This window comes from Symsagittifera roscoffensis, chromosome 7 (genome assembly GCF_963678635.1).
Source record: "Symsagittifera roscoffensis chromosome 7, txSymRosc1.1, whole genome shotgun sequence".
Classification (NCBI taxonomy): domain Eukaryota; kingdom Metazoa; phylum Xenacoelomorpha; order Acoela; family Convolutidae; genus Symsagittifera; species Symsagittifera roscoffensis.
Window position 1 is genome coordinate 38,180,974 of NC_087068.1, and position 21,490 is coordinate 38,202,463.

The 21,490-nt window shown below is 35.3% G+C and overlaps 1 protein-coding gene across 1 annotated transcript; it reads left to right on the plus strand.

Annotated features, from left to right (window-relative positions):
• The first annotated feature begins 5,275 nt into the window (after positions 1-5,275).
• Positions 5,276-15,439, plus strand: LOC134852019 (uncharacterized). The gene is made up of 6 exons (XM_063868297.1): positions 5,276-5,489; positions 5,905-6,339; positions 8,026-8,157; positions 9,645-10,172; positions 10,719-11,177; positions 15,150-15,439. The coding sequence occupies exons 1-6, from the start codon at positions 5,276-5,278 to the stop codon at positions 15,437-15,439; spliced, it is 2,058 nt and encodes a 685-aa protein (XP_063724367.1).
• The last annotated feature ends 6,051 nt before the right edge of the window (positions 15,440-21,490 follow it).

Sequence of the window (21,490 nt, forward strand, 5' to 3'; positions counted from 1 at the left end):
GAAAGTATTGAAACAATTATAGCTTTTTGTAGCGCAGCAAAATTTAATAGCATTACATTTTAAAAAATCTGTCTAAAAAGCCATTTTAAAGCCAGGCTGTCAAAATAAACTGCACGGGTTGACAGAAAATGCTTATTATACAATTTTCATATACGAAAAAGTGTTTATCATACTCTTCCATATAATTTAATTGAGCGAAAGTTAGTGATGAAAATAGCAGAATAAGCATTTTTTCTATATTATAAAATTTTATAACAAGCATTTTTTCCATACTCTGGAATTATAAATTGAGCTTTTTGGTCAGTCTTTTATCCCCACAATTGCCACAATTGTATGAAAATAGCATGATAAGCATTTTTCCAAAATTATGAATTTGCATGATAGGCATTTTTTCATGATATGAAATTGTATGACAAGCATTGTTTCCATTAATGAAAATACAAAAAAAATTTTTTCGAAATTTTGAATTTCATCCGAAACACAAACCAAGGGTTTTTTGTCATATGAAAACCCAGAGTGTAACTTGCAGTTATCACTCAGATAAAGTGCATTTGGTGGTTTTAAACATGAAAGTTAATTTTATTTTTTTACATTTTTACAATATTTTTTTTTGTATATGGCTAGATAATTTCTAGTTTGAAAGTTTTGATGGAAAAAGGGCCTGTTTTTTACAAATTTAATTTCATCTTAGCAAATGAAACAAAAAATAATCATCTTGTTTTTAGAAAAAGCACTTTTTTTGAATTTTGGATTTTTTGGGTGAAAAACTCATCCAGGACTACGCTATAAACACAAAAAGTCAAATTTTGAATGCAAATTGTTTTTTCGTAAAATTGTATTTGAGCACAAAAGTAAGTTTGCAACCAAAAAAGGGATAATAAATTGTTTACCACAAATTTGTAATTTTCTTTATAGGAAAAAATGCTATCATACAGTTTTCATATATGAAAACTATTAGATAAGCATTTTTCCAACCAAAAATAAAATAAAGTTTTTGATTGTCAAAATGCCCTCTATCGTAGATATAATTATTTAAATATATTTAAAGTTACACAGACACGTTTTTTGATGATTTGAAAATTTTATTTTTTCTATGACAAAATGATTATATTATAATTTTCATACATGCAAATTGTATGATAAGCTTTTTTTTATCGAAAATTTTGAATCATTTTTTAACGTCCAAAAAACTTCAAAAGAGGCAAATAAGCCAAAAACTTTTCCTTTAAACTTTTAAAACACTTTTTAAATTTTGTTTGAATTTTGTATGATAAGCATTTTTTCCATAGATTTCATGGACGTTAAGCCGGTTGTTTTTAAATTTAAAAATATGAAATTTATGGTTTTAATTAGAAGAACATCAGATATTGTTTCCGGAGTCTCAGACAAATTTAATTTTATATATTGCAAAACTCTGTTTAAATTTACATTAACAGGTCGCAGAGAAAGAAACTGGCCTATTTTCTGCTGCTCAAAAATAGGAAAAGAAAACGCTGCGAAACTAATTTTGGATAGCGAGTTTGGTAGAGAAGAACTAGAAGAAAACGTTCAAATATGTTATCCTGATTCGAAATCAATAGGCGCAAGAATACCCTTTGAATCCCAGAGTCTTTCTATGAGAGCGAAGGAATCGAAAGTTTTGCCTGCCACCTCGGCTCTAGGTAGGCCATCAGAGACAACGTTAAAATCATATTCTGATACCAGCATGACTTCGAGCACTTCGTCGCCAACGACTTCGAGTACCACGTCTAGCACGACTTCAAGCACTTCGTCGCAAACGACTTCGAGTACCACGTCTAGCACGACTTCAAGCACATCGTCGCCAACGACTTCGAGTACCACGTCAAGCACGACATCTAGTACGACTAGCTCTACTACTTCCTCTACAACTCCTCCTCCGAGGAAAACTTTACAAAGACCTCGAAGAACGACATTAGAGTTGTCTGATAAACGTGAGTCAATTCAAGCTTTCAAAGGGGTCTTGATGTTGATGACTAGTGTCCAGAGATTCAAGTAGCACCAAATCTCACGCTGTCAGAAAAATCAAAAATTGTTATTTTCAACGAAAAATCATCAGGGTCGTTTTTTTTTGCGTAAGTCGACTCCTATTTTTCTTCTAGTGTAAGATAAATCAAAAACAATTATTCTAGCTCTGAGACGCTCAAAGAGATTATATAATAGTTTAATGGCATAGTTAAGGCTCGGAACTGATTGGTTGATATCAAAAATGTTTAAAGTTCATTGTGCTTTCTCAAGTGGTGGTTTTGTGAAAGAACTATTATATAAATTTGCTTAATAAAGTTTCTTATGAGTCTATAAAAAAATCCACTACTTCTTTTTTTGAAAAAAGAACACGACAGTATTTTTGTTGTTTCTTGCGTTCATTGAAACATTTCCAACTGTTAATTGGCTACATTTTTACTCGTCAATGAACACAATAGAACACATTAATTTGGTCGAAGTGTTTTTGTTTCGTTTTTTTTTCTCAAGAAATTGTAATTCAATTTGTTCACGATGAGCCAAATTTTTGCTTTTGAACCTTTAATTTCATTTTACCTTTAAATCAGTTTCATTTGCTAAAAGGAAGGCAAATTAAGCTCTCCAATAACGAAAGTGCAATATTCGAAAAAAAAACGTGTCAATTATAAAAGGTTCACGATGAGCTTGAGCTGATAAATTTTTTTCCTTAAAACTCCTTTTTTAGATCTTTCTGAAGCAATTAACATTTTCTGACGTACTGCCTGTGGACTAGTTTTTTTTAAATAAATGCAAACTCCATTATCAAAGAGGAAAATTCAAAAGGTCACCAGAATGAAATTTCTGAATTACCTGCGGAACAAAAAAATACCTATCGACAACCACAGCGATAGTTTCCAGTTTTTCCAAGTTGTGGATGGCTATATTTAAGAGTCATTAACGTTTTCAATACTCTTATATATTCAGCTCAAATTTAAATTCCCGCGGTTTAATTTTCAATTTCTGTTTAAAAAAACAGTTCTTTTCTTTTGTTAAAAGAAAGCAAATTCGACTATCAATCTGCAAAATTGTAGAAATCACAAAAATTGTGATCAAATTCTAGTTTTGAATGTGGTTGTCAATTTTCAGATTTTCCGGTGGAATACAAAAATTATTTATCGATCCAACTTTCTCAGATTGTGTTAAAACTATCAAAAAACGTCACTCGTAAAGCTGTTGAAATTTAAAGAACGTAGTTTAGACTCTTATATAGGTGGCAACAAGTTTTTTTTCGGGCAAAGTCTTAAAAATTGTTCAGGCTCAAATTTAGTTTTTCACGGTTTGACTTCTGATTTCTTTTTAATTTCAACTCATTTCCTTTGTTAAAAGGAAGGAAAACTCCATTTTCGAAAAGCAAAAGTTCCGAGGTCACGAAAAACGTGATCGATTTCTAGTTTCGAATGTGGAATTTAATTATGGAATTTCCCAACAAAATAAAAATTTTACCTATTGATCTAGTTTTCTCAAATTGGGTCGTTTTTATTTTGTTGGGAAATTCGATAATTAAATTCCACTTTCAAAGCTAGAAGTTGATCACGTTTTTCAAAGAAAATGAGCTGAAATTAAAAAGAAATCAGAAGTCAACCGCCAAAAAGTAAATTTGAGCCTGAACAAATAGTAAGATTTTTCCTATTTTCCAATTTGTTGCCTGCGTGATTGTTTGTTGGCTATGGTTAATAGTAATAACGTAGTGAAGATTCTTATATAGGTCTTGCTGATTTTTTTTTGTTTTTTTTTTCAGGAAAGTCTTAAAAGCCTCTAATAACTACAGATGTGCATTCATACATATTGATGCATTTATGAAATCACTTAGGCACGGGCGGATCTAGGATTTTCTCGAAGGGGCGGATTTTCAAAAACATTTTGAAAATTTTGTAGTATGTTTTTAGGTCGACCAAATTGATTTTTCGAGCTTTTCAAAAGATCTACAAAGACCCCGAAAGACCCTGTTTTGACCGAATTTTTTTGCACCGTAGGCAAAATTCTGCACTTTTTGGCTTTTTTTGGAAAATTTTGATCAAAAAATTGCGTTTTTTTTTGGCGCGCGCTCCCCGCCTGTAAAAAAACTTTGGGGTCCGTTACCAAAAATGGATATCTCAAAATAGCACAAAGGGGGGACCCTTTGGGTCGGCAGGGGGTCGAATCCCTGAAAGGGGAGCTGCGTCCACCCCATACGCCCCCCTCTATATCAGCCCCTGCACTTAGGTATAAATGCACTTTGTGAGTTCAATTGAAATTCATCTGCTGAAAGTGACGTAAATAACACTCTCCAAATACAAACGTCGAAATGGTGCAAAAAAAATTGAACGATTTCTAGTTCCGAAAGTGGAATTTAATATTTAGATTTCCACCCGAATAAAAACTTGACCTACTGATCCAGTTTTCTCTCGTTGGGTTCGTGTTATCAAAAAACTGCCAATCATAAATTGTTCTAGAATTTCGAAGAGGTTGAAGGGCATCTATTTTTTCTTTGAATTCGAAAGTTGAGATTTTTTCAAGAAAGTCAGTGTTTTTTTATGTTTACTTGCGTTCATTTCTTTTGTCCAATCTTCGATTGGCTATGTTTATAACTATAAGTCGCGTCACGTTTTTTAGTCGCAAAAATTGCTTAGAAATGAACATTGCTAAGTGGTCACCAAATTGCATTATTTTGGAAATAAATTGCAACAATTGGATAAATTGTATCTGCGTCGTTATGATCTATAAATTCATCGCTACCAACAAAGTCGTACGGTAAAGTTGCGGTGCGGTCTTCATCTGCGGTCGCAAAAATAACTGTAAACATGAAAAGCTCTGGACATACTTGTTTTTACTCGAGATAGTGCGGAACTCTCGAAATCTAGTCGCTGTTATCTGCAAACACAATGATGATCTCGACTTGGTCAATGACATGCAATTCTAAAACCAACAAAATGCAATTTGTTTTTCTTTTTCACAAGTTCGTTTATAATGTATTTTCTAGCGTTTCTGAATTTTAGATTTTAGCAGCCGTGAAGTATGGGTTGACAGTAGAAACCTCACAAAGGCGACTTATTATTCGCCACGATATCCGGATAAACTAAATTGGCTGGAGGCGAGAGAATTTTGCAAGTATTATCTTCATATAACAGACACCAATCACGACTTCGATCAGACACCTGCTGGTTTGGCAGTAGCGTTCACCACTGATGAGATGGTGCACCTTACAAAGAGTGAATTTGCAAAAGATCAGGTTGAGTTTCATCTCGGAATGCACCGTCCTGAGTTTCTTTATGTAGATATGGTACTGAGTGAGTATCCACTTATAAAGGTGCCATATCGCACTTCATTTGAGGGGTGGGATGATAATGAGCCCAATATGGACCCCAAGAAGAAATACGTGTGTCTCAATGTCCGAACTGGTTTGAGAATTACCTGTAAAGATCAGAGGAGGCAGTTTGTATGTGCAACGTACCATCAAGTGCAACAAAGGGACCCCGACAAATTTTATGATTGTAAGTTGATTATTGATAACAGCCATTTGAATCTTTAAAAATACGCAACGTAAACAGCTCATTCATACGGGCAAACACATTAGAGTTATGGATTCCTATAACTTGATGCTGTGGTTGCTTATTGCATATGCTTCATGTGCTTCAAAAGTTGACCCATGAGAAGGTCCTTGACTTCAGAACAGATGCTCTAGTTGTCAAAATTGATTTCAGGTCACTTACATCACTACTACCACATGATTAATTGTTAAAGCGGCTGATAGAAACCGTGAAAAAAATGATCCTTTAAGACTTTTATACGGAACGTGCCGTTAAACAGTTGTCAGCAAAATGAACAAGAATGCATTCGTAGAGCAATTTGTTTATCTTGAAGGTTTCTTTTTCAAAAGCAAATAACAAACCAAACTTTTTTGTGTAGTCATATATAGGGTACATTACTTTCGACATGTGAACGACACTCTACTGGGGGAATACTGGGTGATGAAACAGGAGTTTACATATACCAAGGCTTATATTGCATGTAGCCGCGGCAGATACTCTACCCTAGCTGTCGGCTTCGACCAGGGCGAGTTGGACTTCATCGCCGAAATCGCCTCATTAAGAGAATGGGAGCTACATTACATCCACCTGGGCTTTGCAGAACGAAACAACAAAGATTATTACCAATCCTTTGCAAATGAATTTTACATGCTTCATTGGAGCTTCCGAATTGGAAAATTTTGGGACCACGGTTATCTGGAAGGGAAAAAGCAGTTTGGCGCAGCCAATGTTAAACAATTAACTCGATGTGAATCTATGTCGGCAAAGAAATTCACATGTGCAGTTTATGACTGGATACCTGATAATAATTTCCGTGAGTAAAAAATGCTTGTAATCAGTGAGAAAAAAATCACATTTGACACGCTGATCCTGCAGTAAAAACTGAATGTGGCACATTCTGCGGCAGAGACATTTTCTTCTAATGTTTTCACACATTTCACCCCTTAACTTCACACATTTCGCCCCAATTTTTCGACGCTTAGTGCATAATAGCGATTTTTTCACTTTGGCCAGGTGTAGTCTGAGTTTCTCTCTAAAGTCGAGAATAGAAGAATGGAAGAGGCAGATGAAGAGGCAGATGAAGAGGCAGATGAAGAGGCAAATGAAGAGGAAGAGGAAGAGGAAGAGGAAGAGAGGAAGAGAGGAAGAGAGGAAGAGAGGAGAGAGAGAGAGAGAGAGAGAGGAGAAAGAGGAGAAAGAGGGAGAGAGAGAAGGATATAGATTGAGAGAGAGAGAGAGGGAGAGGGAGAGGGAGAAAACGGGGAGTAGAGGAGAGGAGAAGAGCGAAGATAGAGAAAAGGAGAAAGAGAGAGGAGAGAGAGAGAGAAGAAGATAGATTGAGAGAGAGAGGGAGAAAGCGGGGAGGAGAGGAGAGGAGAGGAGGGGAGCGGAGATAGAGAAAAAGAAAAAAAGAGGAGAGAAAGAGAGAGATAGAAGGAGATGGTTAGAGAGAGAGAGAGAGGGCAAGTGGGAGGTGACAGAGAGGGAGAGAGGGAGAGGGGGGACGTGAGGGGAAGAGAGAGAGAGAGAGAGAGAGAGAGAGGAGAGAGAGAGAGAGGAGAGAGAGAAGAGATGATTACACGCAAAATATGTTTGAGCTCAGGATGTTAATAGTTTTCAGTTTTTTTTCTAAATCCCAACTGGAAATTCTAATACGTATATATATGGAATATCTTTATTTTATTTGTATATCATATATGTATATATATGTATATTCATCTATTTTTTGGTTTTAATTTTTTTTAAAACTGGTATATATAGAGCAAAAAGTTTTTTCCAATGCGTCTTTGGACAATATTTGAAAGTTCATTTGTCAGCTGGTCTTGCAATTGGTCAACTTTATTTTTAAATTCTCTAGATTATTTTTGCTTAACCGGAACTTTTTGCAATTTTTAAAATTTTTGAAGGCCCAAATCTGATTGGCTGAAATTAGTTTTCCCGAATTCGGTCTCTTCAATATAATGAACGCAATCTGTTAGCAACATTAAGCTTATTGCACTTTGCTTATCCCAAATTGGAAAAAAAGGGGCAACTCTCAAACTGGATCGCAGATAACGCAAAATAAGTCTGAGCTCAGGATATTGATAGTTTTCAGTTTTTTTTTTTAATTTCCTTCCTGGAAGTTCGAATAGTTCTAGTGAAATTCCAATCATTTTATGTTAGTCGTTCTTACACTGACTACGATGTGTCCTTTTTCATACTGAACTCAAATGAAAACTCTCCGGTAGTGCATTGATTTGCGATAGTTTTCATAAACAGTTTGTGTTTCTGGACTGGATCGCAAAAAGTTTCATTTTGATTGCCTCTAACCTAAGGGGCAAAGCATGGGCTTGTTGGAAACGAGTGAGGAGCGATTTGTACTTTTTTGAGGGGCGAAATGTGTAAACACCATTAACACTTTGCTAATAAAAACACCAAATTATAGTGTAATGGAGACTTCTAAATGCTGCTTTTTTGTAAGTGTGTTCTAGTTTGCCTGATTATCTCTTTTTCTTTCCAGCTAGACAGATGGGAAAAAATAGGAAAGTGATCAAAACTCATCCACCATTTCATGTCAGCTGGACTTCAATCGAGCGTCCCCCTCTCACTTCCAGGCCTCTCTTGAGAAGTGTGCCACTAGCAAACAGACACTGTTAGTTTAATCAGGCATTCGCTGTCGTTCCCACCACTTCAAGTGCGTAGTATGTTTTTGTTCCTCAATTTTGACTACCTACCAAAGAAAGCTACCAATTTTGATTTGCAGAAGGTCAATCGTTTCTCTCAGTTTTGAGAAAAAAATGGTCTGAATTTATCGATTATTTGCCAATTTTTATCTCAATTTGGCTATCATGACCTCCAATTTTTGCAGTTTTTGACTTATTGCAACCAATTCTTACCGCTTAAAAAATCAAGAAAAAGTCTGGTTGTCAATTTTTAGAGTCAATGAACGTAGTAAAGACTCGTATATAGGTATTAGTGATTTTTGGAGAGTCGATGAGCGTAGTTCAGACTCTTAATTATGTCGTGATCTTTTCTTTAGGTCGTGTTGAACTAGATACTTTCATCAAAAAAGAGTATCATAAATTGTTCTAGAAATTGAAAGAGCAAGAGCTTTCAGGCTATCTATTTTTTAGTTTTTAGTTCAAAAATTGCAATTTTTTCAATACTTTTTACGAATTGATGAACATAGTTCAGACTTTCATCTAGGTTATGATGACTTTTTCGTTTTTTTTTTCAGGAAAAATCTTGAAAACTTTCAAGCTCTAATTTACATTTTAACGGTTTGATTTTTGATTTCTTGTAAGTTCGGTGCAGTTTCTTTGTTAAAAGCAATGCAAACTCCACTATCAAACAGCAAAAGAGTAAAGGTCACAAAAAACGAGCAGAATACAATTTTTTAAATCCAGTTTTCTCTATCAAGAGCCAAGGAAAAATTGTTCTAGAAGTTCAGAGAACTTTATAGACATATATATTTTTTGTATTTTGAATCTCGAAAATTGAAAAATCAGAATTTTTTATTTGCATTCGTTGACTATTTTCGAAGTCTCTGCTTGTTATGTTTTTTTTTTTTTAGGAAAATGTCTCAAAATCCTCTAATAACTACAGAGGTGCGTTCATACATAATTAGGGAATTATGAATTCATTTTAAGATACCTGCAATTTTTGAATTCAAAACAATTTCATCAGCTAAAATTAATTAAAATGCGCTCTCCAGTCACGAATGTGGATATGGCGCAACAAAATGTGATCGACATCTAATTTCGAAAGTGGATTTTAGTTTTCAGATTATCCAGCGGAAAAAATCTACCTATTGGTCTGAAATTGAACTAATTTAATCAAAAATTTATTAACTGTTCTTGAAATTCAAAGATTTTAAAGGCCACATATTTTTTAGTTTGAAGTTCGAAAATTGAATTTTCTAACCAAAAAACATGACATTTTTCTTTCGGTTTTCTTGCGCTCATTGGCTGCGCTATGATTTTATTTTGTATTTATACACACACATACACACACACACCTATATAGGAACCCTTAAACTTTTTCTGTCGGTTGCTTTGGTCGCTTGGTTTTTCGTATCGGAAAGGTCTTAAAGAGTTTTTTTTTTTAATTTTCTCAGTATTTGTGAGTGTTGTTTTGCAGGGTTTAGTGAAGCGTTTGAGTGGTACAGTAAGCTGGACGACTCTGTAAAGGCTACCTACTTCATTCCAAACTTAAGGTCCAATCACAACTGGACAGCTGCTGCAGACTACTGCAGAACCAAACTTATGTCGATTCCCGAGGCTAAAAAGCTGATATCTCCCAAAAACCCACCAACCTTGGCTATGGCTTTTACAAATGAGGAAATTGATATGTACTTTAGCCTTGACCATATAAAGCAGAGCGAAAACCCGATTCACATAGGGTTCCAGCGAATTAGAAAAACCGCTTACTCATTTCTAGCGTCTGCTTATGACATGACGATTACTAGCACTAAGAACAATATTCTAGAATATGAAAAATACCACTACGAGAACTGGGAACGGGGTCAGCCTTCGTTGAGGAATGATGAAAAGTATGGTTGCATGACAGTCAAACTGAAGGGCAGAAACGACTGCAAACAGGGTGAAAAACGGTTCATTTGTGCAAACTATACGTACGTCGATGCCAATGCGAATCTAGATCTCAAAAGTAAGTTGTATCGTCATATGGTTTATTCAGTCAAAATTACTGTGTTATAAAAAACGCGATAAAACTATAAGCAAATAAAAAGCTTTTGGAAAAGCTAGCATGTATTGGATGGTTTTTCACAGTTAAAGGATGAGTATAAGTGAACGGGATGATTGAAAAAATGTCGGGGAAAATGCCAAAAGGAAATGAATAGAAAGAGATTTTAGCCGTGTCCAGGTGTTCGACTTGTGTTTCGACTTTCTCTTTCTAAGATTTTTACCACTTCGATCAAAAAACGTAAGCTTTTGGCGCTTCCACCAAAATCGGGAGGCTGGAACAGAATAAAGTATGTTTTGCCCGTGCGCTTGAGATAAATCTGCTTCTTAATTGCGGAAATTCAGCTGCAACCCGACATTGTCTCGTCTCGTTTCGTCTCTGTTTCAAAAGTAGCAACAAAAATCGAGCACCGGTATTTCGTTTTAAAAGTACCCAGTAGTTCGTGTTTGAATGTTTTTGTGCTGCACGCCTTATTCAAGCTAACTAGTTTGTTTCTGTAAATATTTCTAGAAGTGCGAATGGTAATGAGGCAGGAAAAAATAACCGAGACTTTGCTGGCCGAGTATTACATGGTTTTCTCGAAATTCACGTTCGAAAGGGCCAGACAACAGTGCAAGTATTTCGGAGTAGGGTTTGACCTTGCGGTCGGGTTCAACAGACGAGAACTTGATCTTCTATACGAATTGGCAGCAGAAGCAATGTTTGGCCCGATAAAAGAGATCCATCTTGGCTTCCGAAGATGGACGTCGGAAATTACATACACCTCTGTGGTTTTAAATGTAGTTTTTAGCTCTTTTTGGGGTAAAAACGAGCCTGCAGGGAGAGAATCAAAGAATCAGCACTTTGGATGTTTGAAGACGGTTAATTCAAAAGATAGAACGGACGGAAAAAGTTATGTGCGAGGTGTTTGTACATCGGAACAAGCACAATATCTGTGTGCGGTATACGAGAAAATCCCATATAGAGACAGTAAGTGTTGCATTTCAGTACGTTTCAACAGGGGTACCTTGTAAACATCCGATATGTCAAATATCCGAAAACCAAAAAGTGTTACAAACATCCAAAAACTGCTTTTCTAGGGCAAACATTCGAACTTATCAAAGAGTATGGCAAAGGTCCGATTTCTTCTGTTCGCTTAAAAATTGTTTTAGTGGTGGAATGAAGGCGGATCGCCGCGGTCGTGCCAACGTGTTGCTAGTTCGCTAACAGAGAGTAGGACTCTATAGGAACGTTAGAGCCGGTTGTCGCCACGAAAAGGCGATGCGCGCATAGAGATCACCGACGGCCCTAAACCGAAAGTCGGCTTAATTGGAATTGAATAATTAAACGGTCCTGTTTGTGAAGTTCTAACGTCATATTATTACATAACTTTTTATATAAGTTCGGATGTTTGACATATCGGAGTTTCCCTAGACCCGTTTCAACAGCCTTCCTGAAAATGAGAAAATTCATTTAAGTTCATGGGGTTTTTTCAACTATACAATTTTAGCCCAACTGGGAGAAAATGATAACTAGGTTCAGGGTCGGATCTAGGATTTTCTCGAGGGGGGGGGGGTGCGTATTTTCAAAAAAAATTCGAAATTTTGTCGACTTTTTAGGTCGACCAAATTGATTTTTCGAGCTCTCCCAAAGCACTGTTTTGCTCCTGTTTTGGCCAAATTTTCTACGCAGCAGGCAAAGTTTTGAAAAAACAGGCCAAAAAAGGCGTTTTTAGGCACTTTTTTTTGGAAATTTGACCAAAAAATAAGTTTTTTCGGCGCGCGCTCCCCCCTCAAAATGAGTATAAAGGCGCCCTTAGAAAATATTTAGGGTCCTTCACCAAAAATGAATATGGGAAAATAGTATAAAGGGGGTTCCTTTGGGTCGCCAGGGGGCCGAATCCCTGAGGGGAAGCGTCCGCCCCCCCCCCCCCCCCCCTAAATCCGCCCCAGACTAGGGTCAAGATTTGCATATAAATAAATGTTGAATAAGTCTTTCACAGAGAAGTTTTATATTTTGCTCCTTTTAGAAGAGCAAAATATTTTAAAATATCTGAGTCATGAACGCTTTTGCCATGCAGACATGAGTTTGTAAAGCCTCGGGCATTTACGTGGTCATGAAATAAGGCTCACGTAAGCTTTTATTTGTTGCTCCAACTACTATGTGAAGTGGGAACGAACTATCCCAAAAAACGTTCAACAAAGTTTTCTCAGTTTCATTCGGCTACTAAATGACACTAATATACCCGAAAATTACGAATCACACTGAATTCTCAATTCTGTTAATAAGCTAAATTTAAATTTATTTCTTCAGTCGTTATTTGCGCTACTTTGGCAGTTTTTGACTTTTTGAATAGTTTGCTAATGTGCGTTACTGATAAAAACTTTTAAAAAAATTTTGATTTTCTCTTCTGAGGCAATTCTCATGGGCAAAGTACCCAATGGGAGAAAAACTCATGGGCGAAGGACCGAAAACAAAAACAGTTGGAGGTCAAATGTTAAAATGAACCAACTGCTGTTCAACTAAAAGGAATTAACGAAGCAATCTTTTGCTTCTTTTATAACAAAACCCTTGAAATACAGAATTTGCTCAAATCAGACGGGGTGAGTAACAATTTGAAAGTTTTGCATGTTTTGGGCGTTTTTATTTTTGATCAATATTAATATTAAGTCCCTGGAAATATTTACTTTCTTTGAGATTTTCTCGCTTTCTTTCCAAATTTGAATTACTGAAATCTGATTGGCTGATTTTTGTTTTCGTCAATTCGGACCTTCGCCTCGCATGTGAGGGATTCCACTATTCTCGTCCTCAATAATTGGTAGTTGAACTAATCTGTGTTGCTGGTTTGATGCATTACCTATTTTTAACAAAAATGACCATCATCAGTCTTTCCATTGTGAAGCAACTTCAGAATGTCCATGGATTGCAATCAATAACCCAAAAAGATTCAAGTTTAAGGACATACAGGTATAATATTGAAGGGAAGTTTTTGTGAAAAAAAAGCGCAGTGCTGTTATAATTATCCAGATGAAACGAACAACATTGGAAATTTTAAACGCGTCTTTCTCAATTTGGGTCACGATTAAACAAAAAGTGAACAGTAAGATAAATAGATTTTCCGCAGAGTTATCATAGTGCAATTCATGTTGTCAAATTCAGAACCACATTTGTAGCTCAAAAAAATTTGTCAGCTTGGCTTTTCTTAGTTAATCAAGAAATACGCCTAAAAGACCAAAATTATTGATAAGAAAATTATACCAAGTGAAGCCTCTCACACAGCTCAAAAAAGTTCTAGAAATACCCATTCTCCAAAAATTCAAATTTTTTTTGTTAGCCAAAAAATGTTGTTTTCACTAAATAAAACCCAAATTTTTTGCTTAAAAAGAATTTTTAAAAAATTTTCACAAATATCTTTTTAAAATGTTGTGATGTGTAAGAGGCTCACGTTGAAACAATTTTGTCATTATTTGACTCGGTAGTGTCTGCGTAATTTTTGATTCACTAAAAAGTTCAAAATATATCTGTTTTGGGGTAAAGTTTAGTCCCGATCTTTTGTATTAAGTCTGGTAAGTCTTCATTCTTTGCACCTAAAATCAGCTCAAATTGAGAAAAAGGCATTTTAAATTTTAAATTTTACTTGTTTTCGTTTTTGAATAAATCAAATCAGCATTGTATCTTAATTGCAATGCTCAGACTGATAAGTGTCAAGAAACGAAGTGAGCGTAATAATCATGGCAGTCTATCTTGTACTTTCTATTCCTCATATAAATGCGCATAGTTATACATGCAGTTTTAATTTCAACTGCATATAACATTTCTCATATAGATGCAGAGTTCAATTCAATTTCATTTGCTAGAAGGTAGGCAAAATGCACTTTCCATTTACGAAATCTTAAATGGTAAAAAAATGCGGTTGATTTTTAGTTTCGAAATTGAATTTTAATTTTTAGATTTCCCGACGGAATGAGAATTTTTAATATTACTCAAGTTTTCTCTAATTGCGTTAGTTTTAATCAAAACGATGCCAATCATAGAATCTTCCTGAATTTAAAAGAGACTAAGGGCCATATAATTTTTGTTTGAAATTCGAAAGTTGATGTTTGTTCAAAAAACAAGTCATTTATTGCCAGATTTTTGGCTATATTTATTGCTAGATTTACTCTTTTCAAATTGTCTGTTGCTTATGTTCAGTGTTTCCAGCGGAAAAAAAATATACATTGATTCAGTTTTCTCAAACATTGGATTGCTTTCTCGGTTCATTAAAAATTGTCAATTCAATAAAATGTTTGTGAAACTGAAGGGCTTTAATGTCATCAACTTTTCTCTGAAATCGAAAATTCTAAAAAACAATCACAAAAAAACATGATTTATAGCTTCATCCAGTTTTTTAGGTTTATTTTTATCAAGAGTTTATCAAAAAAATTGAAGGTAATTTTTCAGATTTTTGTCTCAAAACTTGAAAAGTGTTCAGAAAGAAATCACTACGTTTCTGTTCACTTGAGCTCATTGAGACTTTTACCCTGTTTAATGAATATACATTATAATTTTACGGAATCATCTTTGATCATACAACTTACTATGAAACTTCGTTGACAGATAAAGTTGTTTTGGCTTGATGAGATGTCAGTGAGCAGAATGAGTTTTTTTGGCCATGTGGTTTCTCAATTTTTTGAAAATATGGGACAATTTGTTCAGGTTCAACTTTTTTTGGCTGTTTGATTTTGAATATCTTTATCAACTCTTTTCAAGTTAATTAACAAAGAGCAGTCAAACTGGGCTCTCTAATACAAAAGCAATAAAAATATCGGAGTAGAAGGATGTTCTCTTGATCCAGTGTCTCAAGTTTTTTGTTCAACCAAAGTTGTCCTTTTTTAAAAATTCCTATATCTAAAAACTATATCTGTCCTTTTACTTCCTTGAGTTAATTGAAACTTATGGTGGCTATATATTTCGTATTTTTAGTAAACGGTCAAAACATCAGCAAACCAATACCAATCCCGCAGTCAGAAGAGCGAAGCTTAGAAGATTATCATGAGAAGGATGAGCCTAACGTCCTGGGAAATCAATCAGAACCGACACCGGATGCCAGTCTTGTGAACAAAGAAGGCTCTCTCGAGGCTGTAAAACAACAACTGATACTTCTGAGTGTTCCACAAACTGTCTTGTTGTTTCTCAATTTTGCTTTGGTTTCTTCAACATTCATTTGTTTCGTTACTATTTCTTGCTTTTCTATCAAAAAAGGGAGCACATAATTTAAAACAATCAAAATCTCTAACTTTGTTTTCATTATTGTTGTCTGAAAGTTTAAAAAACTGTTGTAGTTATGAAACTTGGCTGTAATAATCATTCAATAATTACGAATTGTTTGTAACTGTTAATGAGAGTTTTTGTCTTGTTAAGTTTTTTTGAAACAAAAAACAGCTTTCGGATTCATTTTCCAAGCGAGAAGGCAAATAAGTGTACCGAGAAGAACAAAAAGTAGCTAAAAAATTACTGTAGTTTTTCAAATTGAATTAAATTTGAGATTAACTGGCGCTAAAAATATGTTAACCTCCCGGGTCGAGGTCTGCGACTAAAAATTGGTTCTTACATGGGCGACATCAGAAAATGCCGCAACTAAGTGAAACTTCATTACCGGCGTAACCAAAATTGTCTATTTCCAGACTGGCGCGACTTTGAACCGATTGCGACCAGCATTATTGGGAAAAAAGCCTATGACCGGCGCGACTCGAAAAACCGCCCAAAAGACGCGACTAGAGCAAATGACGCAGCAAAAACTCGCCACTTTCCGACTGACAATACAGTGAGAAACTAATGCAATTGGCATGCACGACTGGTGCGGTTGAAACCAACGACGCAATTGGGGCAATTAAAAAAATCGAGCACTCACAAGAGAAAAATATTAATATTCGCCCAGCGCGACTATGAAAAGCTCTAGGTAGAGCGCTTTTTAATAAATTATTAAAAAGCGCTCTACCTAAAACAATAACAAAAAAATTTGTTAACGAATCGATCATAATCACAGTTTTTTAAATGCCGATTCGAATAGTATTCATGACATGAATTTGTCTCACACTAATTCTCACAAAATGCTAAGCTAAGAACCAATTAACTTCAACGAAACCACCCTAAATGAAACGCTACAAATCCACAATGTCAAATGGCACCTAAATCCTCCGGCTGCTCCCCATTTTGGCGGCGTGTGGGAGCGACTCGTCTCAATGATAAAACGGGCGTTCTTACTAAATCTCGGTTCTGATCGACTATCAAGAGATCTATTTGCTACTATCGTAGCCGAGACCGAGGCAGTAGTGAGTTTGACGATGACCTCCCACTGACACCCAACCACTTCCTATCGTCCATTCGTCTACGCTCCAGCAGCAGCCTTCTACGAAGCATCTACCAGTAAAGTGTGCAACAACAAGTCCTGGAAGCTAGCAAAAGATAGAATTGACAACTTCTGGAGGCGTCTACTTAAATAGCATGCTCCGACTTTCATCAGAAGGACTGAATGGACGCAACCCGAGGAGCCACTCGAAAAAGATGACTTCGTGTGGATACTCGAAGACTTTACACCACGAGGCATCTGGCCACTGGGTCGAGTGCTAGAAGTTTTAACAGGCTCGGATGGCATCGCGCGTTCGTGTTAACTGAAAACAGCCCTAGGTACTTTAACGAGACCAGCGGTGAAATTTGCCCTCGTATCCCCCCCAAAAAAATTTCAGAGCACTTTAATTGTACTACAACAACAAAAAAACTGGGCTCAACTCCTTCCTCTTTGGCTCTAAATAAAATGTCCTTCCCCCGAGGATTTTCCTACCATGAAATTGTCTCACTTTAATTCTCACAAAATGCGGTAAAATCATTTTAAAACGGCATGATTTGTTGCGAACTAATTAGAAATAAACTTGACTTCCGTGAACAAAGAGACCTTTAAGACTTATAATCATCAACTTGTCTTGAATAAATGGTAAAAAAAGCGATTTGAATGGCCAGCGTAAGGACTCAAGTCTGTTGTTTGGAGGTGCATTTTAAATCAGATTGAACCTTGAAGGTTCACATAAGCTAATTGTTTCGATGAGAATCGAAATCATAGAAACCGTCAATGATTTCTTTACTATGGTTTTTACTCAAGAAACGAAGTATTTACTCGTCATAAAAGACGTCTCTTAGTTTATGAACAGAACTGTCCAATTTTGTTACTGGACATTGATATAACTTTTATGGTTTTTACTCAAGAAACGAAGTATTTACTCGTCATAAAAGACGTCTCTTAGTTTATGAACAGAACTGTCCAATTTTGTTACTGGACATTGATATAACTTTTAAAAAGTTTTTTATGCTAGTTTGACTATCCTATTTATAACAAATCTTACTTGCTCACTCAATTTTTCTTTAAAAAATTGTTTTCGTATTAGTAATTTTTTTCTCTGTCATTTAGGTCATTTAGTAGATGCTTATTTTTCCTTCGATGTTATGAATTTGTTGACATCTATACTTCAATGTTTTTTCTTATGAAATTTGTTTTTTTTTTTACAATTTCGTGTGTATGAAGTTCAAAAATTTCGTGTTACAATTTCGTGTGTATGATGAGATTTTTTGTTTGTCATTTCAATTTTTTTCATTGATTTATTTCCTGGTGATTATTCTCTTTAAAGATAACTGTTCTTTTTGCTGGAAAACTATAACTGTTTTTGAGATGCAACCATAGATCAGTATTCCCTGTTGCTAAAATGGCTGTTCATAACTTTTGTACACTCATCTGAGTTGTTCAATCGACAAAATGTTTCTAGTTTGGCAGTGAAATTATTAATTCTGTGCAACGATCTTTGTTGTTTCGGAAATCAAACATTGCTCAGTTTGGAAACCTTAATATCTTTAAACCACATTATTTCAACACTCCTTCTTGAACCTTAATGGATGACTTCGATTTGTTTGAGCTGGACACGAAAATTCTGTTGCCCTGGTGATTATTCTCCAATCATTAATCATACGTAGCGGTTTGGTTAACGCAAAAAGGGCAGACGATAGCTCTAGAGAACTGAAAACGCGACTTGCCATTCAAAGACGCCAAAAAAGGAAAAGCTGTTTAGCGTCAGAGAAATTTGCAGTCTAAGGCAGAATTGAGTGCAGAAAAGGTTTCTTCGATCTTGCAGATTACTCTAGATGTGTTGATTTAGCCTCCAAGTCCAGGCAGAGAATCTTTTTTTTTCGGTTTCAGTCCCCGAAGCAGCAAACGCAACAATAATACCTATTTCAACTCTGTTTTTTTTTGTTGTCGGCTTTCTAGAGGCTATCTACAAAATTGTATAGGATTTCTAGAGGTATAAAAACATATTATTGATTTATTAATTAGTGGATCTCCGGAGATTCGCGGATGTGGCCAGGTGCCTGAATAGCAAATAACAAATAAAAAACAGCAATAAATTCCGAGAAAGAGAGAGAGAGAGAGAGAGAGAGATGTGGTTAGGGTTAGGATTTCGGTGAAGATATCTAAGTTTCGGGTATTGCCTCAGCCAGGCAATTAAAAATGTTTGTTATAAAACTAAATGAAGTTGGTAATAGTGTATCCAAAGAAAATTGGGATAAACTGGTACTGAAAGTATGACATGCATTGTATATATAGAAAAAGAAATGAGCTGTCTTGACCGTTCTGAAGCCAGATTTATTTGAGCTGTTTCAGTGTTTTTTCTGAGGTTTTATTCATGGTTTGCTTGTCTTTTGCGTGGTTGCGCGCTTTAGAGTCAGTGTGATCTGGTCTTATAAAAAGTTTGTGGTATACTCCTATTTTCATTAATTTTCATTCACTCTTTCAGCTGAAGTTTTTGCTCTGTTTCAATATCTTTAAGCATTTTTGAGGTCACAATTGTTCATTGATGAGTATGTATTGGCGCCAAATACGCCTTTGGTAAAACTTTAGTCCGTCGAAAAATGGATACCTCAAAACAGTATAAAGGGGTGACCCTTAGGGTAGGCAGGGGGTCGGATCCCGCATTTATTTCCTGTTTTCTTTTTATTAGACGCTGTAAGAAGGTGTGAAAAAAGACTGATCCAAGAGAAGGGGCTTTAGAAGGAGAACTAAAATTGAAAAAAAAAGAAACGCACGGCAATGATTGGTACACAGACCGCAGCGAGTATTTCGCATTCTGTAAATGATGCTTTAGAGTTTTCCTCTGGGCCCCCGCAAGATTTATACTAATCAAGATTAAAAAGCATTGGCAACCAAAACAAAATAAATCACTCAAAAACAGCCATCAAGCTTGGAAAAAATTAGAATTCAGTAGATCACTTTCTGGGTGGTAAAATAAAAAACCAGTTGCGAACTTTTACATTCTTTTAGGATGGGAAACTTGACACTCAATTAAAATGACCAGGCGAATACTGACTATGTTGGAAATTGATCAAAACATTCTCGCTGCAAAACTAAACCAATTAGAAATAATATTTGATAACAAATTTTTAATAATTAATTTCATCCCGCATCTAAAAAAGCGAAAAAAAATTATTTATAATACATTTTTGAGGTCCAAAGTGTCATCAAAACAATAGATTCCCATATTGCATTTAAACAACAGATGGAATAAAAACTGATTATATTCTATTATTTTAAATAAAACTTAAATCTTTAATAATCCATTTAAAATCAAATAAAATGGATTTTTTTCCAATTATTTTTTGTTTTGCGTCGTGCAAAATTTTGCAAAAACTACTGCATTTATTAAATTGGTAACGCGGAATTTTTGGCAAAGCGAGTGTACGGCTTACTCAATTCTATTCAGCTGAACCTAAGTTTATTCCGTTAACCTCTCCCCCTTAACAAGCCCCCCCCCCCACTCCTGAACCACCTCCAACCCCTACTTTTATTGTATTTTTTTAAAAAGTGACAAGAAATCATTTATAAACGACATGCAATGTATTTTAATGCTTTCTTAAATAATGGCAAAATAATCCATTTTTAATCGGTTATAATTGATTATTTTTCACTTTGATAAACATTGGCAATAAAACTCAAAATCTATCAAACTTTAACTTTGGAAATCCAGTGCGGGATCCCTTGACCAAAAATGGGTAAAAACAGACAATCAACTGGCGTTTTGATTGACTCATTTGGCGGTTTTTAGATAGACCTAATTAGCCGTTATGAAGAAAGAGAAATACTGAGAAAAACTCCAATCCGAGTTAAATCATCAGCTCAAATAAAAAGATAAAAAACAATTGAAAATCGTTCAAAATTTGATCAAAAAAGCTACAACATGTATTATATAGGTGGCATAGACAATACCTTCTAAAATTTACCTAGCTTTTGTTTCATATTTTGGTAAAATTTGATAGATAAACGTATCGGGTTGATACCTGTTGTTTGCACATTTAGCGACTATTTCTTGACCTCGGGAAATTTCTCTTATATTCAAAATGCTTCAGCGGTCCACTTTTAGATCACTTTGCTCATCTCTTGGCTATTGCAAATTATCTGAACCAAAAAGCAAAATATGATAGGCAACAAATTAAAACAATTTACACAAAAATTGCTATCATCTTAACGAAAGCAGATAAAAAGTCGGTATTCGACTTTCTGGGTATAAACTCTAAGAAGCTCATATTGAGAATTTAATAAATGTATTAACATGGGGCGCTTGAAATCAATGAGTAGAACTTATTTGGTTCATGGAATTTAAATCTGATTGTGTTGAGTTTTAGATAAACTACTGAGCCAAAAACAGTTTACGATTGGTCAATATGTTATCAGGCAAAACAAATTTGAGTGAAGATAAATCTCAAACATCAGCAACGAAATTGAAATAAACCGCTCAAAAATGGTAATCATACTGAAGAAAATAAAGAACTTGATAACTTACTCACTGGGCTTGAAAATAATAATAAAAAAACAGGTTGAGATAACTTTGGAAAGTTATGATTTTGGAAAAGTGTACTCTCTGTGAAAATCATTTATTTAAGACATGAGATTGAAAGCTGGTTGTTAAGCGTATCAGATAAAATTGTGATCAAAAATTCAAAGAATAACATCACCGCGCATTGTTGCGTTAGATCAAATAACTCAGCGGGGCAAACGCAAGTTCGACCACCATCTATCATGGTCGTGTTGCCAGTCATAAAGCTAGCCCTCGAACTGGCCAAAAAGCAAATGGATTCTGAAACATCATCTACAGTTCCGTTTCTTCCCAATGGACGAGACTTTCTTCGTTCCTCCATGTACTTCTCACGTCGTTTGCCGAATATTCCGAGTTTATCACATATCGGTGTATCTATAACTCCAGGATTGACCGAGTTTACTCTAACACCAT